The sequence below is a fragment of the Xyrauchen texanus genome, chromosome 16 (genome assembly GCF_025860055.1).
Source record: "Xyrauchen texanus isolate HMW12.3.18 chromosome 16, RBS_HiC_50CHRs, whole genome shotgun sequence".
NCBI lineage: Eukaryota > Metazoa > Chordata > Actinopteri > Cypriniformes > Catostomidae > Xyrauchen > Xyrauchen texanus.
In genome coordinates, this window is record NC_068291.1 from 20454098 (window position 1) to 20471878 (window position 17781).

The 17781-nt window shown below is 38.3% G+C and overlaps 1 protein-coding gene across 1 annotated transcript; it reads left to right on the plus strand.

Moving 5' to 3' along the window:
• The first annotated feature begins 8426 nt into the window (after positions 1 to 8426).
• LOC127657367 (Krueppel-like factor 11) lies at positions 8427 to 12738 on the plus strand. The gene is made up of 4 exons (XM_052146123.1): positions 8427 to 8677; positions 10342 to 10599; positions 10943 to 11705; positions 11806 to 12738. The coding sequence occupies exons 1-4, from the start codon at positions 8636 to 8638 to the stop codon at positions 12099 to 12101; spliced, it is 1359 nt and encodes a 452-aa protein (XP_052002083.1). The 5' UTR covers positions 8427 to 8635; the 3' UTR covers positions 12102 to 12738.
• The last annotated feature ends 5043 nt before the right edge of the window (positions 12739 to 17781 follow it).

A 17781-nucleotide genomic window follows, 5' to 3' on the forward strand; every position in this document is an offset into this window, starting at 1 on the left:
TGAGTGAGCGGCACTGAGCGAGAGCGAGAGCGGAGCGCGATTTCAAAAAGGCGATCTCTGCTCCGCTCTCATGCTCTGGTTGGCAATGAGTATGGTTATTTTGTATCTCATTCTAGCTTTAAAAGAAATCATAATTAATTTATTTCATCTGTGGGAAGTTTGACACACTTGAAATGTTAAAATATAGGTCAACACAGGTATCAAATAGGCCGCACTTCCTGTATGTGTCTACACGCATAAAAAAAAACACACAAAAAAAAAAACAATGTTTTGTTTGCTAACATTCTTTTTCTAATCTATTCCATTCAGAGCACTTGTATGTACTCAAGTGCGTAAAATGCTAAAAGGCTTGTAAAAAATAAACAAGTAAATAAATAAATCTTGCAGTGACTGAAGATCATGCGGATGGGTTCTGGTTCTGGTTTCCCTTAACTTTTTTCTCATTCCTCAACCCCATTTTAGTCACGGGTAATTTTTCCTTTTTAAAATGAAACTAGGCATTCCAGTTCTAAACACGTGGCCACTTGGGACTATTTAGGTCTCATGTACTGTGTCTGCCATGGTACCACTGAATCAGCAAAGTCTACCTCAATACTTCTCTCACACATCCAGTCAAGACACACCCTTCTCTTGCCCACTTGCCCTCAATGTCAACCGTCTTTAAACTCTATTGCTGTAGAGTCAACCAACTTTGTGGTGTATGTAAACATACACCACAAAGGTGCCATTTTTTCCTTTTGACCTATATTCATGATAACTCCTTAAATGTATAGATATATAAGGCTCATTAAAAGGTTAAGATATATTTGTCACACTCAAAAGGCATCGTTGCTAAGCTGGTCTCTACAGGGCCTGTTTGGCCATCAGCCTGCTCTAGATTCATAGGAATCCCAGTCTTAACTGGGCCTGAATATATATGGCCCATAACAAGACACTAAATATCTTGCAGACAGCAGACCTACATTGACAGGTGACTGACACAGACAGTGTGCTAAAAAAATGCTGGCTGACCTAAAAATTACTGATGAAATATAATAGCTCACAATAACATGACAGTAATAAATGTGCAAATGCACAATAAGATGTTGAATAAAATAATATTCAGAGACACTGTAAGTAAGCCATTCATAGGCTGATCCTCCAAAAAGTGACTGACCAGCTCAGCACAGCAACATTGGCTCAACCAATTAAGAGAGGTTAGGGCGGGACTATTTGTTTTACGAACAATGGCAGACTAGGGTAGCGCCCAGGAAACTTGTTTTAAAACATTCATTCGTTTTGCAATGGACCGTTTTCACATTTCCACATTGGATAGGGATATGCTCAGGCTTATCCACATTTAAAGGTTCAATGTAATATGAAACAACTAGATGGCTGCAAAAACATTTAATACTATTTAAAGGGATAGTTCACCCAAAAATGAAAATTATCTCATAATTTACACATCCTCAGATGTCTCAGATTACTTTCTTTCCTCTGCTGAACACACAAAAAAAGTTTTTAAAAGAATATTTCAGCTCTGTAGGTCCATACAATGCAAAACTTTGAAGCTTCAAAAAGCAAATAAAGGCAGCATAATAGTAATCATATACATCTCCAGTGGTTAAATGTATATATTCAGGAGCAATATGATAGGTGTGGGTGAGAAACAGATCAATATTTAAGCCCTAAAGACATATCGCCAAAAACAAAAGAAGAATGTGAAAGAGACCGATTGTAAAAAACTACTTCACACACACACACACACACACACACACACACACACACACACACACACACACACACACACACACACACACCTATCATATCACATCTGAAGACATGGATTTAATCACGGGAGCCATGTACTGTAGATTATTTTTATGCTGCCTTTATATGCTTTTTGGAGCTTCCAATATTTGGCTACCATTAAATTGTATTGTATGGACCTACAGAGCTGGGATATTCTTCTAAAAACCTTAGTTTGTGTTCAGTAGAAAAAATCATACAAATCTGGGATGACATGAGGGTGAGTATATGACAGGAGAATTTTCATTTTTGGGTGAACTATCCCTTTAAATGATTTCCTCTTTTGGCCTAAGAATATGTTACAAATAATGAACAAAGGTATGTTCGAAAAAGTAGATTCTGCTATTTTATCAATGTTCCTCGACAAACATCTTTATTGGTCCTGTCAACCAATCAGATTTTAGTATTAGGTTATGGTTTGGGCTGGAATTGGGGATCGATTTCCCTTTATTTTTAGGGGGTTGAAGTTAATGGTTAGGTTTGAGTTAAGGAAAGGGTTAGGACTATATTTGCTCTACATGAATGTTGTTCCAGAACCAACAAACGATACTGATCCTACTTGGCAAAACCATGGTTACCGATTGTATTACAGGCCATTTTGTATTTAATGTATCTCACAACTGGATCTCACAAAACATCATTAACAAATCATAAAATTATTTTTACTATATATAGTAGTTGGTTATGCATTCCGTTAAAAAATTATATATAAATATAAAATAAAAATAATCTTCACAGAACAAACACTTTATAGTATCACTATGAGTAATTGACTTATTAATTATCAATGGGAGTATATACACACATCCTAAACTGGAAAACTGCATTGACGAAACCATCCATTTCAATCAATGGTTTTGGTCAAGGAGGAAAAATACAGGGCCTTTATCGCAGTCGCAGAGTAATACAGCTAACATTGCATTACATAATAATAACTCTTTTTCAATTTGAAGTATTGATGCCCTAGGGGTATTTTGACCTTAAAAATGGTATAGACTATTCTTATTACGATTTTCAATGTTATCATCTGTCCATGGCGTACAAGGTAACTTTAACAAATGTGCCACTCAACACCTTACATACCAGAAAACAAGATCTATTTAAAACCTAAACTGACGTGCAGTCTCCAATATTGCCCTTTCACCCAGATACACACCCACTTCAGTTAAGCAATTTGGGAGTTTCTGTTGATCAGCCTGACATTGGGTGTTCTACGAGCATCTGATTTGCCTATGAGTACTGCCAAAACCTACAACTTCTCCTTCCACAACACACATGCACACATCACACCCTAACAATGTACAAATCTATTAATGACAGCTAAAGATCTAATGTTTAAGCACAAAAAACCTACCTCTTAAAATGTAAAATCTAAAATATTTAATGATAATAATTAAATATATAATATACAGTGTATAATAAAGATAATAAAAGTATATTGCCTTGGGACCTGAGCCAAATAAACAAGACAAATATAAGGTGGATATGTGAGCTATATTGGATTTTACAATTAATAAAGTGCAGTTCTAACACTATTAAAGGAATATTCTGGATTCAATAAAAATTAAGCTCAATGAACAGCATTTATGTCATAATGTTTATTACCACATACATTTATTGTGGCTCATCCTCAAAAATACAAATAAAAATCTGGGTAACAGTGCGGCACTTCCAATGGAAGTGAAATTGGCCAATCTATAAAGATTAAAATACTCACTATTTCAAAAGTATAGCAACAAGATGTAAAAAATATACATTTTAACATGATTGTAGTGTGATAAAATCGCTTTTAAAACTTTTCGGTGTAAAGTTACATCCAATTTTACACCTTCATTGTCACGACAACATAGCACTGTTAACTCTAAAGCCATAAAACAACCAAAAAATGATGATTCAAACAACATTACAGCACAAATTATACACAAGCTTTAACAGAAGAATTATTTTAAGGGCTTTTATAAAATTATAAGCTCCTCGTTTCTTCCTCTAAGCTCTCCAAAATCTGGCCCCATTCACTTCCATTGTAAGTGCCTCAATGTAACCTTTATTTTGTATTTTTTTAAAGAAGCGGATGTATGAGTCGAAAAACTTTTTTGTGCTAATCAACATTACTCCCGAAATGCTGTTGACTGAGCTTATCTTGTATTGAACAGGAAATATTCTTTTAAGTACACTTTTACAATTTTAATGATACTGTATTATCTTGACTAATGCTTTCCTACCAAGTCCATTTTCAAGAAATCACACTAAGAAACTACAATATTATGTCACTCTGTACATTAAATGTTACACAAACATATAGGGCCAGATTATGTACCAATAAAGCCATAGTAGTATATTTAAAACCACTGGGAATAACTGACCCACTGTGCTGACGAACTGCCTGGGAGCTCCTCCTCCCCTTCAATCAGTGGTGAACCAGGTGGAGCAAATCTTCCAGGCAATCTGGGCGTGCTAGTACCTGGCTCTGTTGTTGTCTTTAAACCGCAGTGGAAGGAGCATTGATAGCACCACAAAATCACTATCTATCTTTGTTATTTTTAAAAACTATCTTTGTTATCAAAGTGATTGTGCAAAACCAAGCCCTCCACAAAACTGTGAAGGACAGCCAGTAATCGCCATATTGGCCATGTTTTGGCTAGATGGACTTAAGCAGTGCAGTGCTAATGATGCTCTGGGAACACAGACTCTTAACTTTTGTTGACTTTGATAGGTCTTTTTGCAGTGGTATTTGTTACTTCAAATGTTGCTTGGTTTTATCAAACAAGTGGGGTATAAAGGAAAAGTAAGAAAGCCAAATTCGTTGTTTGACAAAGAATGTGTTTGAAATGGTTAAAAGTAATTTAAACATTGTAGAAATCTTAATAAACCAAGTGGGAAAAAAGGTATTTGGCCCCAGATACTTGGTTAAAAGATAAGATATATATACATTTTGGAAAAAACTGATTTGTTTGGAATAGCATATCTAGTTGTGTGGCTACAATGATACCTTATAATAATTCTTTACTAGGAAAATACGGCTTAAAACTAATGATTAGAAAGTAAATTGAATTTTTTACTACTAAAAATATTTTGTATTGCATTTGGCTAAAATGTGAATTTGGCTAAAAATTTTCTGATTCTGATCATTTGATTCAAAATGATGGGTATTTATTTGGATAACATTTGTTTAAAAAGTGGAAACCTTGTAACTTATAATGGCTGTAATGTGGTTTAATGTGAATAGATTTGTTTATTTAATTTGGCTGTCAACTTAGATAATAACTTGTATTTGTCATCTCTCTTTTGAGGTTTTTCACCTGTTTACTGCGCACCAAAGGATGGTTAATAAAAGACAAGCAAACTGATCCCATGGCTGTTTATTGAGTGGAATCCAGTTAGGATCTTCATGTGGAGGGACTGTCCTTTTCAAGTGGGGAATTGCACAAGAAATAAGTCACAACTTGACACCCACCTCATCCTTTGGCTCTTCTCTGGACTTCAGCTAAGCACAGTAGTATATTTAACCACAGTACATGTGAGAACTGGTGCTGGGTGCTGAAAGGTTTGTGATGGGATGGGGTTAGAGGTGGGAAGTGAACAGCATAATAACCTTTCCTCTAGTTTCCTTCCTTTCACTCTCAGTCTGCCGCACTTATATCACTAACATGCCTCCCGCTTCTAACATAACTCGAACACTTCCCACACACAGCTAGTAGTACTGCTGTTGGCACTGTGGTTCATCTCTGCCTTGCACAACCGGTCACTACAGCAAAGTGTGACTCATGCTGAGACTCGGCCACTCTGCTACCTCTGAAGCTGCTGGTGCTCACTTGCAAGCAAACTTACATGACATTCCCAGAGGGCCAGTTGAGGAGGATTTTTACTTTTAATATGATTCTATTTGCCGGGATTACACTAATTTCCTAATTTCATTATTTAGAGCTGTGGTCCTCAACTTCTGGGTCACAATTCAAAAATGTGTCTGTTCTGATTGGGTTTCAGAGAACCAGATGAAAAAACGAATATGTATAATACTATTAAAATGCAAAATACTGTACATAGGTTTCTCAACTTTTAAAAGGGAGGAGAAAACACTTACCATTTATTTTCTTGTTGAGGTCAAAGGCCTCCAATGCAATCAAAAGCTACAGTATTTTTTTCCGTAAATTCTTCTGTCTCTTGGTAGCTAACAAAATCAGCCATATGCCAACGTGAACCAGTTGTGCGACATGCCCTCATCTTCACAAATTATTAAACGAGCTATGATAATAGAAAGTAAAACCTAAGTAAAAAATAAAAACCAACAAATAATTGTGAGTATGACCTTATTTACTCTTGATCTTCATGACAACGCCCCTTCTTTTAAATGATTGTATTAGTGACTGCTTTTCTCCCGTGTAAAATCACCAAACACGTTTACCAACTTTACATGTTTTAAGACTTGGGTTCATTTAGTTTATTAACCTTTCTCAGCATTCAGATTGTAGGCATGTTACGACATTCATCTGCAAGTCAATTGAGATGATTGACTTTGGACTTATTAATGAAGTTCTGACCACATTTTTGCTGGTTATTTATTTTAATTCCATTTAAATATATTACTGATATATCACTGATGATAGGGTATCAATGGGGCTAAATGCACACCTTTTTTCATGTAACAAAGAGTATCAAGATTGAAAATAGTTTTTTTTTTTTTTTTATTTAATATTAATGGAGCAAAATGATTAGTTTGAAAATAAATAATAATGGAAGGTTGTTTTGATAAAAAAAAATAATAATTAAAGGTGGTGAGTGAAAAAATTGTGGAGGGTTATAGTGATATTGTGTAAATATAGGGACAATTGTTACAGGAAAAAATGTGTCAACTTGTGGAAATAATTTTGAGACAGTAGGTTCCTTTTTTGCTAGATATAAGATAATACTTATTCAAAATTAGCACTACAGAAAATGGTTCAAATGTTCTGTTAATTTCAGACTGTTATGATTGTGTGGGAAGCAGGAGAAGGCAGACGGGAGGTTTGGATCCAAACGCGGGTTTTATTAACAAGCTTAAACAAACAAAATAAACAAACACAGGAACAAACGAAAAGTCCACGATAGGAAAAAGTCAAACTCAAACACAAAATAACATCAGGAGAACTCAGGTTCTCCTGATGAAAAACATCCACAAAAGGCACGAATGAGCATCAGGGTGAGCATTAACAGTGAACATGAAAACGGTAACGATTGACAAGGGAAAGGGAAAACAACAGGGTTTAAATAGACAGACACAATGAAGACTAAACGAGACACAGGTGAGAACAATGATGAGTGCAGGCAGTGAGGGAGGCCGGGAATTGTGGGAATTGTAGTTTTTAGACAAAGACAAGTGAAACACGGAGCGGACAACAAGGAAAACGTGACATGGAACGGGATAAGTGACATGTGAAACAGAAAACAGAAGTATTTTGTCACAAAAACTAATAATTTCAGGGAATCTCACATTTTCTTTTTAACGCAGGTTCCTTGGGCTCTGTTGCTCCCTACATATTCTAGCTTTGAATTCAATAACGGAAATTAACAGGGCTATTAACAAAGAAATCTTCATTAATCCCTTTCATTTTGAGGTTGATTCATTTCAAGGACCCATGCATTCATGTGTCTACCAGCTTTTCAAATGATTTCCTAACAACAACTTAAAGGCCTTTCTTGGGAGTGCCTGACGGATGACTTCATGTCAAGATAGAATGCTTTCATGTGTCTCAGCATCAGTGTGTATTTGTAGCAGTCAATGAAAAGAAAGTCCATCACCTGCGTTGAGTGAGATCAGAACATCCTAACATCCAGTCAGTTATTTCACTGCCTCTAAAAAATTTGCTGTCACCCCATTCTCTCAGAGAGGGTGTGACTACACACTTCATACTGAATTAAGGCAAGACAAAAAGAGTTTAAGACACATTCCCATATAGAGATGTGATTGCATCAATCTCATTACTCCAGAAATTATTGTTTTTCTAAAAAGGTTTTTATTAAATGGGTTCAAATCGAACTAGGGGTTGAGGTAAGACTGTGTTTACATTTTACTCTCACTGAAAAAAAAAAATCCATTGCTTGCATGCAAGTTTTTGTTTGGTCATGTTTGAAATTCATTATGAGCAAATTATATATAAAAAATAAAATAACAGTGCATTAATTTAAACTCAATCTAATTGGCAACATCTCAAAACACGGTCCTTTTTGACTCTTGCACATCAGCACATGTGAATGTATGTTGTGAAAATTAATCACAATTACATTAAAATTGGATAAGATAATTTTACTTAATAAACTTCAGAGTTTATATTGTGTTATACAAAATACTGTATTTTATTTTGATACATCTTTTCCACACAGTATTTGGTATTTTATTTTGAAACATTTTAGAGGTATTTTGTATTTTTATTTGAAATACATGTTTATGTATTTGTGCTCATCACTGCAAACACGTTTCACTATTATGCGGCGGCTCAAGACCTTTCGCCCAGTTCCGCGACTCTCAGTTCAGCGAGTTTACAGTGACACTGTTGACTCCCTCCACACGCCCACCGGCAGCCACGCACCCCGTTTCCTCCAATCGCTCACCTATCACGCACTGATCACGCGTCGTTCTTCGCGCCATTGGTCAAGGTCTCACACACATTTGTTTTTTCATTGGTGGCATGTTGCCACCCGCCAGACTGTCGTGAATTTTGTTTTCTTTTTTCCCGGACATGTTTTACTCAGCTGCTGATAAAGGCGAACTCAAGTCCGGCGTGGATCGTCACCGAACGGGCGGAGCAGCTCCGTTTCTTTGTTCTGCGCTACTTTTGAATTCATAAATAATTTTTTCGTACATTTCGATCGGATGTCAAAACGCCAGTTTCGTAACATGGAAGAAATATGTGGGGTAAGATCCAAATATTTGTTTCATTTTTTTACGTTTTGTCGCTTGTGATTTTATTGACACTGATTGGTCAAAAGACTTACAACAACAACCCACATGTTTATATAATTTTAGCTAGAACTTTATTTTAGTGGAAAGCGGTGTGTAGACAGGAAAGTAGGGAGAGTGGGACTTGACCCAGGTGGGACTCGGACCTGAGTCCCTGTGAGCCAACAGCTCTGTAACGTTATATTGTCACTCTATTTGTCTCAGCATTCCAATCATGTTACAGTGCTCTTTTTAAACAGCTCAAACGGCTCTTTTGTAAAGTTCCATCAACATGTAACTGTCTATACTTACGTCATTAGTGATGCATCCCACGGTGTTAATAAACAACGGATATTTCGTTCAAGGAATTCCCGGTTTAATACAAGTTAAGCTCAATTAACAGCATTTGCGGCATAATGCTGAAGAACCACAAATGTCAACACGTCCCTACTTTTCTTTAAAAAAGGCAAACGTCTGGGTAGGCTACATTGGAAGTGAATGGGGCCAATCCGTAAACGTTAAAATACTCGCTGTATCAAAAGTATAGCCACAAGACGTATACAATATGTGTGTAAACATTATTTCAGTGTGATAAAATCACTTACTAACCTTTTTTGTTTAAAGTTATTGCCAATTTTACAACTATGTTGCCATGGCGACGTAACGCCGTAAACCCTAAAGTCATAAAACGTCGATTTAAACAAATTTACAGCTCAAATAATACATGCGTTTTAACAGAATAATTAATGTACTTGATTTTACAAAGTTATAAGCTTCACATTTCTGCTCTTAAACCCTAAAATAACTGGCCCCATTCACTTCCATTGTAAGTCCCTCACTGTAACCTCCATTTTCTCTCTTTTTTAATTTTTAAAGAAAAGGAGGGACGAGTTGAAATTATTTTCTGTGGTAATCAACATTATGCCACAAATGTTGTTGATTGAGCTAAACTTGTTTTGAACCAGAATATTCCTCTAAATAGACACCGTTTTTACCTATTAACCTGAGTTAACCCTTACATTGTCTGTTCTTTTGCTATAAACAATCTGGAAAATGTATATACCCCACTAGTGTATTGTTTAGCACAGCGTTGGTAGCACATACTGATAGGTAGCATATATTTTCATGACACCGGTTGAGATGGCTATATACCGCAGACTGTATGCAGACTGTTAGCGTGTTTATCAAGTGCACAACACCTTGTCTGCCTTGTTTTAAAAAACACTTGCATATTGCTCGATAATGGTGTTATTTTTCTGAAGTGCTACAAATGGGAGTGGCTTGCTGTCAATCAAATTTTCTGGCCTCGGGCACTGTTAAACTGTTCACGAGTATGTCAGCAGTCTCAAGTTTTGCTCATAGCTGTTTCACGTGGCCAGCTTGAGAGCACGTCATTGTTTTGGCTTTATTTAGGAGTGGGAGGTGACAGCCTAGTGATAGAGGGTCCTGGCAAACTGGGTGCATTAAAAAGGGCTTCTCTGTTAAACTGTCATACTGCTTCTGGATCCATGAATAGATAAAGACAAAGAGAAAGACCCATTCAGTTCTACCAAGCAGCTGAGCTCTGTGTGTTGAAATCAACCAGAGGGCATCTTTTGCCTTCTTACATTCCATTAAATTAGTTATCTTGTGGTTCTCAGGAATCTCGGATGGAGATCTGCGAGGCATTTCTGGAAGGAAAAAGGCACAACAGCGAGCACTCTTCATGTAGTGTGTCAGAATACAATGATTTGGAAGCTGCAGAAGCTCTGGTCTACATGAGCTTCTGGAGTCAGATGTCTCCAAAACCCAATGCCTTCAAACCTCGCCCTCTCACCCCAGCTTCAGACTCCTGCGATTCTCTCCTGCAAGCCGAACCACCAGAGACCCCAAAGGACTTTGTCTCACTCTCCTCACTGGTAAGGAACTGTTAGAAAGTAAAATATGTAAACTTTTAGCTCTGTTTATGTTGTCAATATTCACACTGGGTCCTTACAGTCCACAAGCAGTGCATGTTGTAGAACATATGGCTCTTATCAAAACCTGATTTGTTTGCTTGAAACTTGGGGGTGGTTTTATGACACCTCGAACAGGTGGCTGTCTATAGATAAATTACATCTACAAACTGAACTTCAGCACAGGGTCCTACACTGTGATTAAACATGAGATAAACATAATAATACAACTGTGATATTACTGAATCGTTGTTTGCTGAAGAGCTTGATTTTGTATGGTAAAGTATGATTTTCTTTTCCCATGCAGTGTATGACCCCGCCACACAGTCCCAGCTTTGCTGAGACCTCCAACACTACAGCAGCGCCAACCTCCCCCTCCCCATTGGCCCGACCCTGTCCCAGCCTCCCCCACTCCATCACTCAGATGCAAACCACAGAGAAAAGTACATCTTTGCCCTGCAGAGCCATGGCAACCAGCGTAATACGGCACACAGCCGACAGCTCCCTCTACCAAAGCATTCCACAAGTTGCCCACCCTACAAAGACTGAGAAACAGTTGCAGACACAACCTGAGGTTCCTTCAGCAAGTTTACCCCACCAACCCCACACAGAAACTACAACAGCAGGCTCATGCCCCTCTAAATATGATAAACTCAACCCAACATCTCCACAGTTGCCACCCCCAACCACTAGTCCACCAATTATATGCCAGATGTTCCCTGTGGCCCAACCAGGAGTCATCTCAGCCACGTTTATTCAGAGCCGAGTTCAGAAATCCATCTTACCACAGCCTCTCTTAATGAGCTCTCCAGTGCCTCAGGGGACAGTGATGTTCGTGATGCCCCAGTCAACAGTGTCTTCGGCACCACAGTGCCCACAGACTGTTATGACCCTGGGCAACACCAAGCTTCTGCCTCTGGCTCCCGCTCCGGTTTACATGCCCTCAGGGCAGAGCAGTGCCACGCAGGTTGAGTTTTCCCGCAGACGCAACTATGTCTGCAATTTCCCAGGCTGTCGGAAGACCTATTTTAAGAGCTCCCATCTAAAGGCACATCTCAGAACTCACACAGGTACATAATGTGCATAACAAGTACATCTAGACTCTAGGTCATAGTTCAGCTGGAGCAGGGTATCATGCAACATGTTTATAACTTTTCTTCTCTCTTTCAGGGGAGAAACCTTTCAGCTGTAACTGGGAAGGCTGCGATAAGAAATTTGCTCGCTCTGATGAGCTGTCCCGCCACCGGCGAACGCACACGGGTGAAAAGAAGTTTGTCTGCCCAGTGTGTGACCGGCGGTTTATGCGCAGTGACCACCTCACCAAGCATGCACGCCGGCACATGACCACCAAGAAAATCCCTTCCTGGCAAACAGAGGTGCGGAATCTCAACAAGCTCACTGCAGCCAAGACCTTGCCCCCTGGCACAACACTACCAATCAGCCTGTTGCTTCCAGGTTCAAACTGAATCTGTTTGATACTGAAGTCTCACTGACATTATGCAGGAACTCATTATATGAGGCTACTGGTTTTCTCATGGGCAAAAATGTGATTATGCACTGGACTCCTTTCTTCTTCTTATGCACATATTTTGCACTCAGAAATTGAAAATTTTGTTTACTATTGTGTAAAAGAAATATGCACTCTTTTGCCAAAGTCTTTGTACTATGTTTGTCTTAAGATTTCATCCTTTTTCTTCTTTTTTTGTATACGTTTATATGTACATATATAGTGGAAGGGTCTGATGTATGCTAAACTACATTCAATATAATTAAAAAAAGGAGACTTAATATGTAAAAATCTATATGTGGATAATTATCTGCACTTTGATTATCATATAATACTCTTTTATTTAATACTCTTTTTTTATTAAACAATGGAGAATACATGTGTATTTGTGATTTAATTAAGCATCAAAGCACTGATCAAAGTACTAGGATAAGTAAAGGTAACAATTTGCATTACAATGCATGCTCGCATGATTTTTGTGTGATAAAATCACTTACCAACCTTTTTTTGTAAAGTTATAGCCAATTTTACAACTTCCTTGCCATAATGATGTAATGTCAATAAACCCTAAAATGACTGTAAAAATGACAATTTTATCAACTTTACAGCTCAAATAATACATGAGTTTTAACAGAAAAATTAATGGAAGTACTTAATGGAAAATTATAATCTTCACATTTCTGCCTTTAAACACTCCAGAAATTGGACCCATTTACTCCATTATAAGTGCTTCACTGTGACCTTGATTTTGCATTTTCTTAACAAAAGGATAGGCGAGTTGAAATTATTTTTTGTGGTAATCAACATAAAGTCACAAATGCTGTCAATTGAGCTCACACAGGTACAGGTACTCACACAGGTACATAATGTTTCTCACACATGGTGGCGGTGGCGGGACAGCTCATCAGAGCGAGCAAATTTCTTATCGCAGCCTTCCCAGTTACAGCTGAAAGGTTTCTCCCCTGAAAGAGAGAAGAAAAGTTATAAACATGTTGCATGATACCCTGCTCCAGCTGAACTATGACCTAGAGTCTAGATGTACTTGTTATGCACATTATGTACCTGTGTGAGTACCTGTACCTGTGTGAGCTCAATTGACAGCATTTGTGACTTTATGTTGATTACCACAAAAAATAATGTACCTGTGTGAGTACATAACTTCTTTTAAACCCAGAATGAACCTCTAAAAAAACAGAATATGTGGCAAAAGAAAAAAAAACAATGTTTTGCATGTGGTTTTGGAACAAAATGTTTTGCTGAATGGGCACAAGTTCTGAAAAGTTTACTTCTGCCTCCCACTGGTCTTGGCAGATACAGAACTTCCATTCTCACATTGCTGACACACCCATGATGTATCCACTTCCTGTCTGCTTTGGGAGGTCTATGCACTGGACCCATTGTCTCATGCATCAACATTAATCCATGTCTCAGCAGCAAGTTTACACAAGTGATTTTATTCACTGCCAGTAATGCTCAGGCTAGTACAAAAGTTCAACCAACATGCAGTACTTTTCATTCTAAACAAACAGAGAGTTGTTCTTAAAGTCTGACCTATCTCTCAGTATGTGCTTTCCACACCCAGTGAAAAAATGAGCGTTTTAATATATGTATTTATAACTAATAAGTGAAACATGTTGCTTTGCTTATTAAAATAAGATCATAGCACTTGATAGTTCTCCGTTATAGTGTTAAAGTATATATTTTTTGCACAATATATTATTTAACTTTTTATGAAGGAGTGAAATAAAATCAGAACTAATCAAACAGCATCTCACAATACTCTGAAACATCATCAGAAATTAAATCTATGTTTTATATATACACCGATCAGCCACAACATTAAAGGGTAACTAAACCCTAAACCAACTTTTTTTAGTTAATGATCTGTAAGCATGGGGCTTTATTAGTACTGGTCATTGATTCAAGTAATTTTTTTGACATTTGTGTATAAAGTGTTTTAATTTTACAATATATGGTGTAAAAACGTCTGAGTGCTGCCCTCTTCAGGTTGAACGTGGCTACTGCAGTTGAATTTTCCTATTGGCTGTTTGCGGTACTTCGTGACGTAAGCGGTGACAGCTGACATAAGCAGGTTCCAACTCCCCACGCCCTTGGTACGAGCTACCACGCCCATGGCAGTATAAAAACCATCTCGTTTCGTCAAAACCACTGTAGCGAGTCAGGAGTTGGAATTGCGAGTATTGAAAACGATCAGGATAGAGTATTTTAACTTATATTTAGCATAGCATTTATACAGTTATTTAGATTATTTCGTGTAGCCTAGGTAGTTAATTAGCATATTTGTTAGTGTAGTATTGTTAGTAGCATAGTTAGTTAGTAGCATAGTATTGCGTCAGTTAGGATAGCTTCAAGTTAGCGTAGATTATCTGTATTTAGTACAGTGGTCAGGATGGTACGTAGGTGTAGTGTTTCTGGTTGCAACAGCACTGCTGGACTGTATAGCTTTCCAGCAGACTTGGAAATTAGAGCCAGGGGTTGCACGTCCTTGTTCTGGAAGACCGCGAGTTCCCGCCTAGAGCTGGAGGAGTGTGCAAACTGCATTTTACGCGGGATTGCTTCTCCAACGCAATGGAGGTGGAAATGGGCTTCTCCAAACAGCTCGCGCTGAAAGCGACGCAGTGCCAAACGCTGCTCCTCCTGCATGGACTCCACCACCTCAGCGGCGTCTTGAGGTGAGTGATCATATATATTTGAATCACAATTTATGGTTAGGCTAAAGTTAATCCTCTGGGGTCGACAAACGCGCGTTCGCGATGCGGGAGTGTTAAACGTATTGCACCCTTCTACATTGTATTACGGTATTGACTACCTGTATAGTTTTATTTGGAGGTATACGGTTTTGTACATGATGACGTTACGCTTTATGTCACATTTTTCTAAGTTGAGAGAACAGCTAACTGATGTTATGTTCAAGTGAAGCTTGCTAAATAAAAATCCTGCTAAAAGGATAAACATCACTGAACAGCGTTTCGTTTGTTTTTCCTGCACGCGAGTGAAGGTGAATGCGCACTCGGATGCTCAACAGGGAGTTAAAACCGCAGTTTGAGCCAGCGGCTCGAATTGATATGGCTCCGGCCCTGTGTCCACAGACAATTCACCCTCCTCCACTTCAGGTGAAGGTGGGGGAGAAAGGTCCTCGACTTCAACAGACCGGTCCATCGCAAAGCTACTTGTGTCACTCCAGTCACTCTCCATTTTAGAGTCTGACAGCAGCTGTCAATTAATCTGTCACTACGGGTCTCAGGTGCACGCCCCCCCCCCGCTCAGCCCCGCCCTCGGTTCGTCCCCTCTATCCCCGCTGGGGTCTGCCCACTTTTCGAGCATTTTTCAAATATTGCTAGTGGGTGGAGTCAGACTCTGAGCAGGGGTTTAGTTACCCTTTAAAGGTTTGCACTGAATTGAATCAGACAGTTTTGCATAATCCGGGCATTAGCTGCTGGTAGCTAGCCTCAAAAACTGCTAGCTTCGCAATTTCGCGCTCTGATCTAAGAAGCCCTTGGAAGGCGCGAACCTAGTTGTCATGGCAACTGAATAAACAAAAATCTCACCTGGTCAAAATGTACTCGTCAAGTGCAAGTCAGACAGAAACAAAAATATGGAAAAACATTATATTTATTTATATTAAAATTTAAAGAAATACATTTAAATTTTGTGCGATCTACCAGCATTGCCTTTGCGATCGACTGGTAGATCGCGATCGACGTAGGCCTATTGGGCAGCCCTGCCGTAGACTTTGTCAGTTCGAACCAGTCTGGCAATGTTTTTTTGTTTTTGGCACCATTCAAAGTCTATGGCAACTCAGCGTAGAAGGTTTGTTGTCTGGGCAATGAAGGAGTCAGGAGGCAGCAAATTGTCAATGTGAGTATTTTTATTACTCTTCAGCATCATTCATAAAACTTAAAAAATGCATTCGGTGGTCAAGTGGACACACACACACACACACACACACACACACACACACACACACACACACACACACACACACGTAAAGGTTTCTTATTGAGCGTGCACAAACAGTCTCTCTCTGCCACTCTGATGCCTCATGCACTTTTTATGTCTCCCTCCACCATTACTACAACAAGAAACGGGTGTAAGAGATAATGATAGCCCAGGTGACGAGCCTTACCCAACCAATCGAGCAATTCGTCAATCTGAGGGATTGGGTACATTTCAAATTTGGACACCACATTCACTTTGCAATAGTCTACACAGAACCTGACCATCCCGTCCCTCTTAGGTACCAGAACCACCGGGCTGGCCCAATCTTTGTGCGATTCTTCTATTGCACTCATATCCCAGTAATTTTTTTAAAACAAAATTAAGCTATCAGTCTACAGTGGCACTTATTTAAGTTTTAAAATGTAAGTTTAGTGTCTTATGCAAAAATGTATTTCTATGCAAAATATGCAATTAAATAAAAGCTGTCACAAAAGCTAATAGAGGAGATTATTTCATTACACAAGAAAAGTAAAGGCTAAAAGTACATTACCAAGGCACTTCAATTTCCAACAGACAAATTTGGCAGCACCATTCATAAAAATGTTATGCCTTCAGTGTGTAAATTGAAGCTTGTGATCACTGGACTTTCCAGCAAAACAATAACACCAAGGATGCATCCAATTTGTCCAAAATCTGGTTCAGGGATGAGCTGTGGAATGTCCTTGAATGGTCCTTTCAGTCCATCATTAAAATACCATTGAAAATCTTTGTTGGGATTTCAAGGAAACAATGGCAGCACAGAAACCAAAGAATGTCAATGAGCTGAAAGCTTTTTTTCATGAGAAATGTGTAAAGATTCAAATAGAGAGGTGTCTGAAGCCTGAGAACACTTAGATGAAACATTTATTTGATGTTATTAAGGCTAAAGGATGCTCCACAAATGATTGATTTTGGGGGTTGAATATTTTTGACATGAATTTTGTGGAGAAAATTAGTTATTTTTTATTTTAGAATTTATCAAAATAACTGGGATGCTTTCCTGGATACAACTCTATATTCTTTGTTTTCAAAAATCCACACAACCACAAAATACAGTCTCTTCTCTCCTGAAGTGGATGCTCTGCTGTGGTGTCCTAATTTTAAAAGTACATAAATTATGTAAAAAATACAAATTGGTTGACAATACAACTTTCTTGCTTAAATCATTGCTTTACATTTACATTTAGCAGACACTTTTATCCAAAGCAACTTACAGTGCACTTATTACAGGGACAATCCCCGCGGAGCAACATGGAGTTAAGTGCCTTGCTCAAGGACACAATGGTGGTGGCTGTGGGGATCGAACCAGCGACCTTCTGATTAACAGTTATGTGCTTTTAGCCACTACGCCACCACCACTCCACTGCTTTATTTTTTCTATTAGTTAGCAGATGATTACCTTACCACAGGAACTATTTTGAATGTCCTGACAGACATACAATCGGTTCAACTGGCTAAGCGACACATAGCGTACACATTAATCGAGCATGACAGTAAGTTTCTGTTTTGTTTTGTTTTACATGGTCTGAGTAATCAAAGTTCCATAATGAAACACAATGTATTGGCGGTGTAGATATTTTTAGTCTTTTTTCTTATTAACAATCTCAATTTCCACAAGGTGAAGTTGATTCCATCTGCAC

What these genes read in the sequence shown, in the direction of transcription:
- LOC127657367 (XM_052146123.1), top strand. Translation starts at nt 8,636, where the DNA reads ATGTCAAAACGCCAGTTTCGTAACATGGAAGAAATATGTGGG. An exon ending in TTGTCTCACTCTCCTCACTG is followed by an intron (nt 10,600 to 10,942) that starts GTAAGGAACTGT and finishes TTTCCCATGCAG; the next exon opens with TGTATGACCCCGCCACACAG. An exon ending in ACATCTCAGAACTCACACAG is followed by an intron (nt 11,706 to 11,805) that starts GTACATAATGTG and finishes TCTCTCTTTCAG; the next exon opens with GGGAGAAACCTTTCAGCTGT.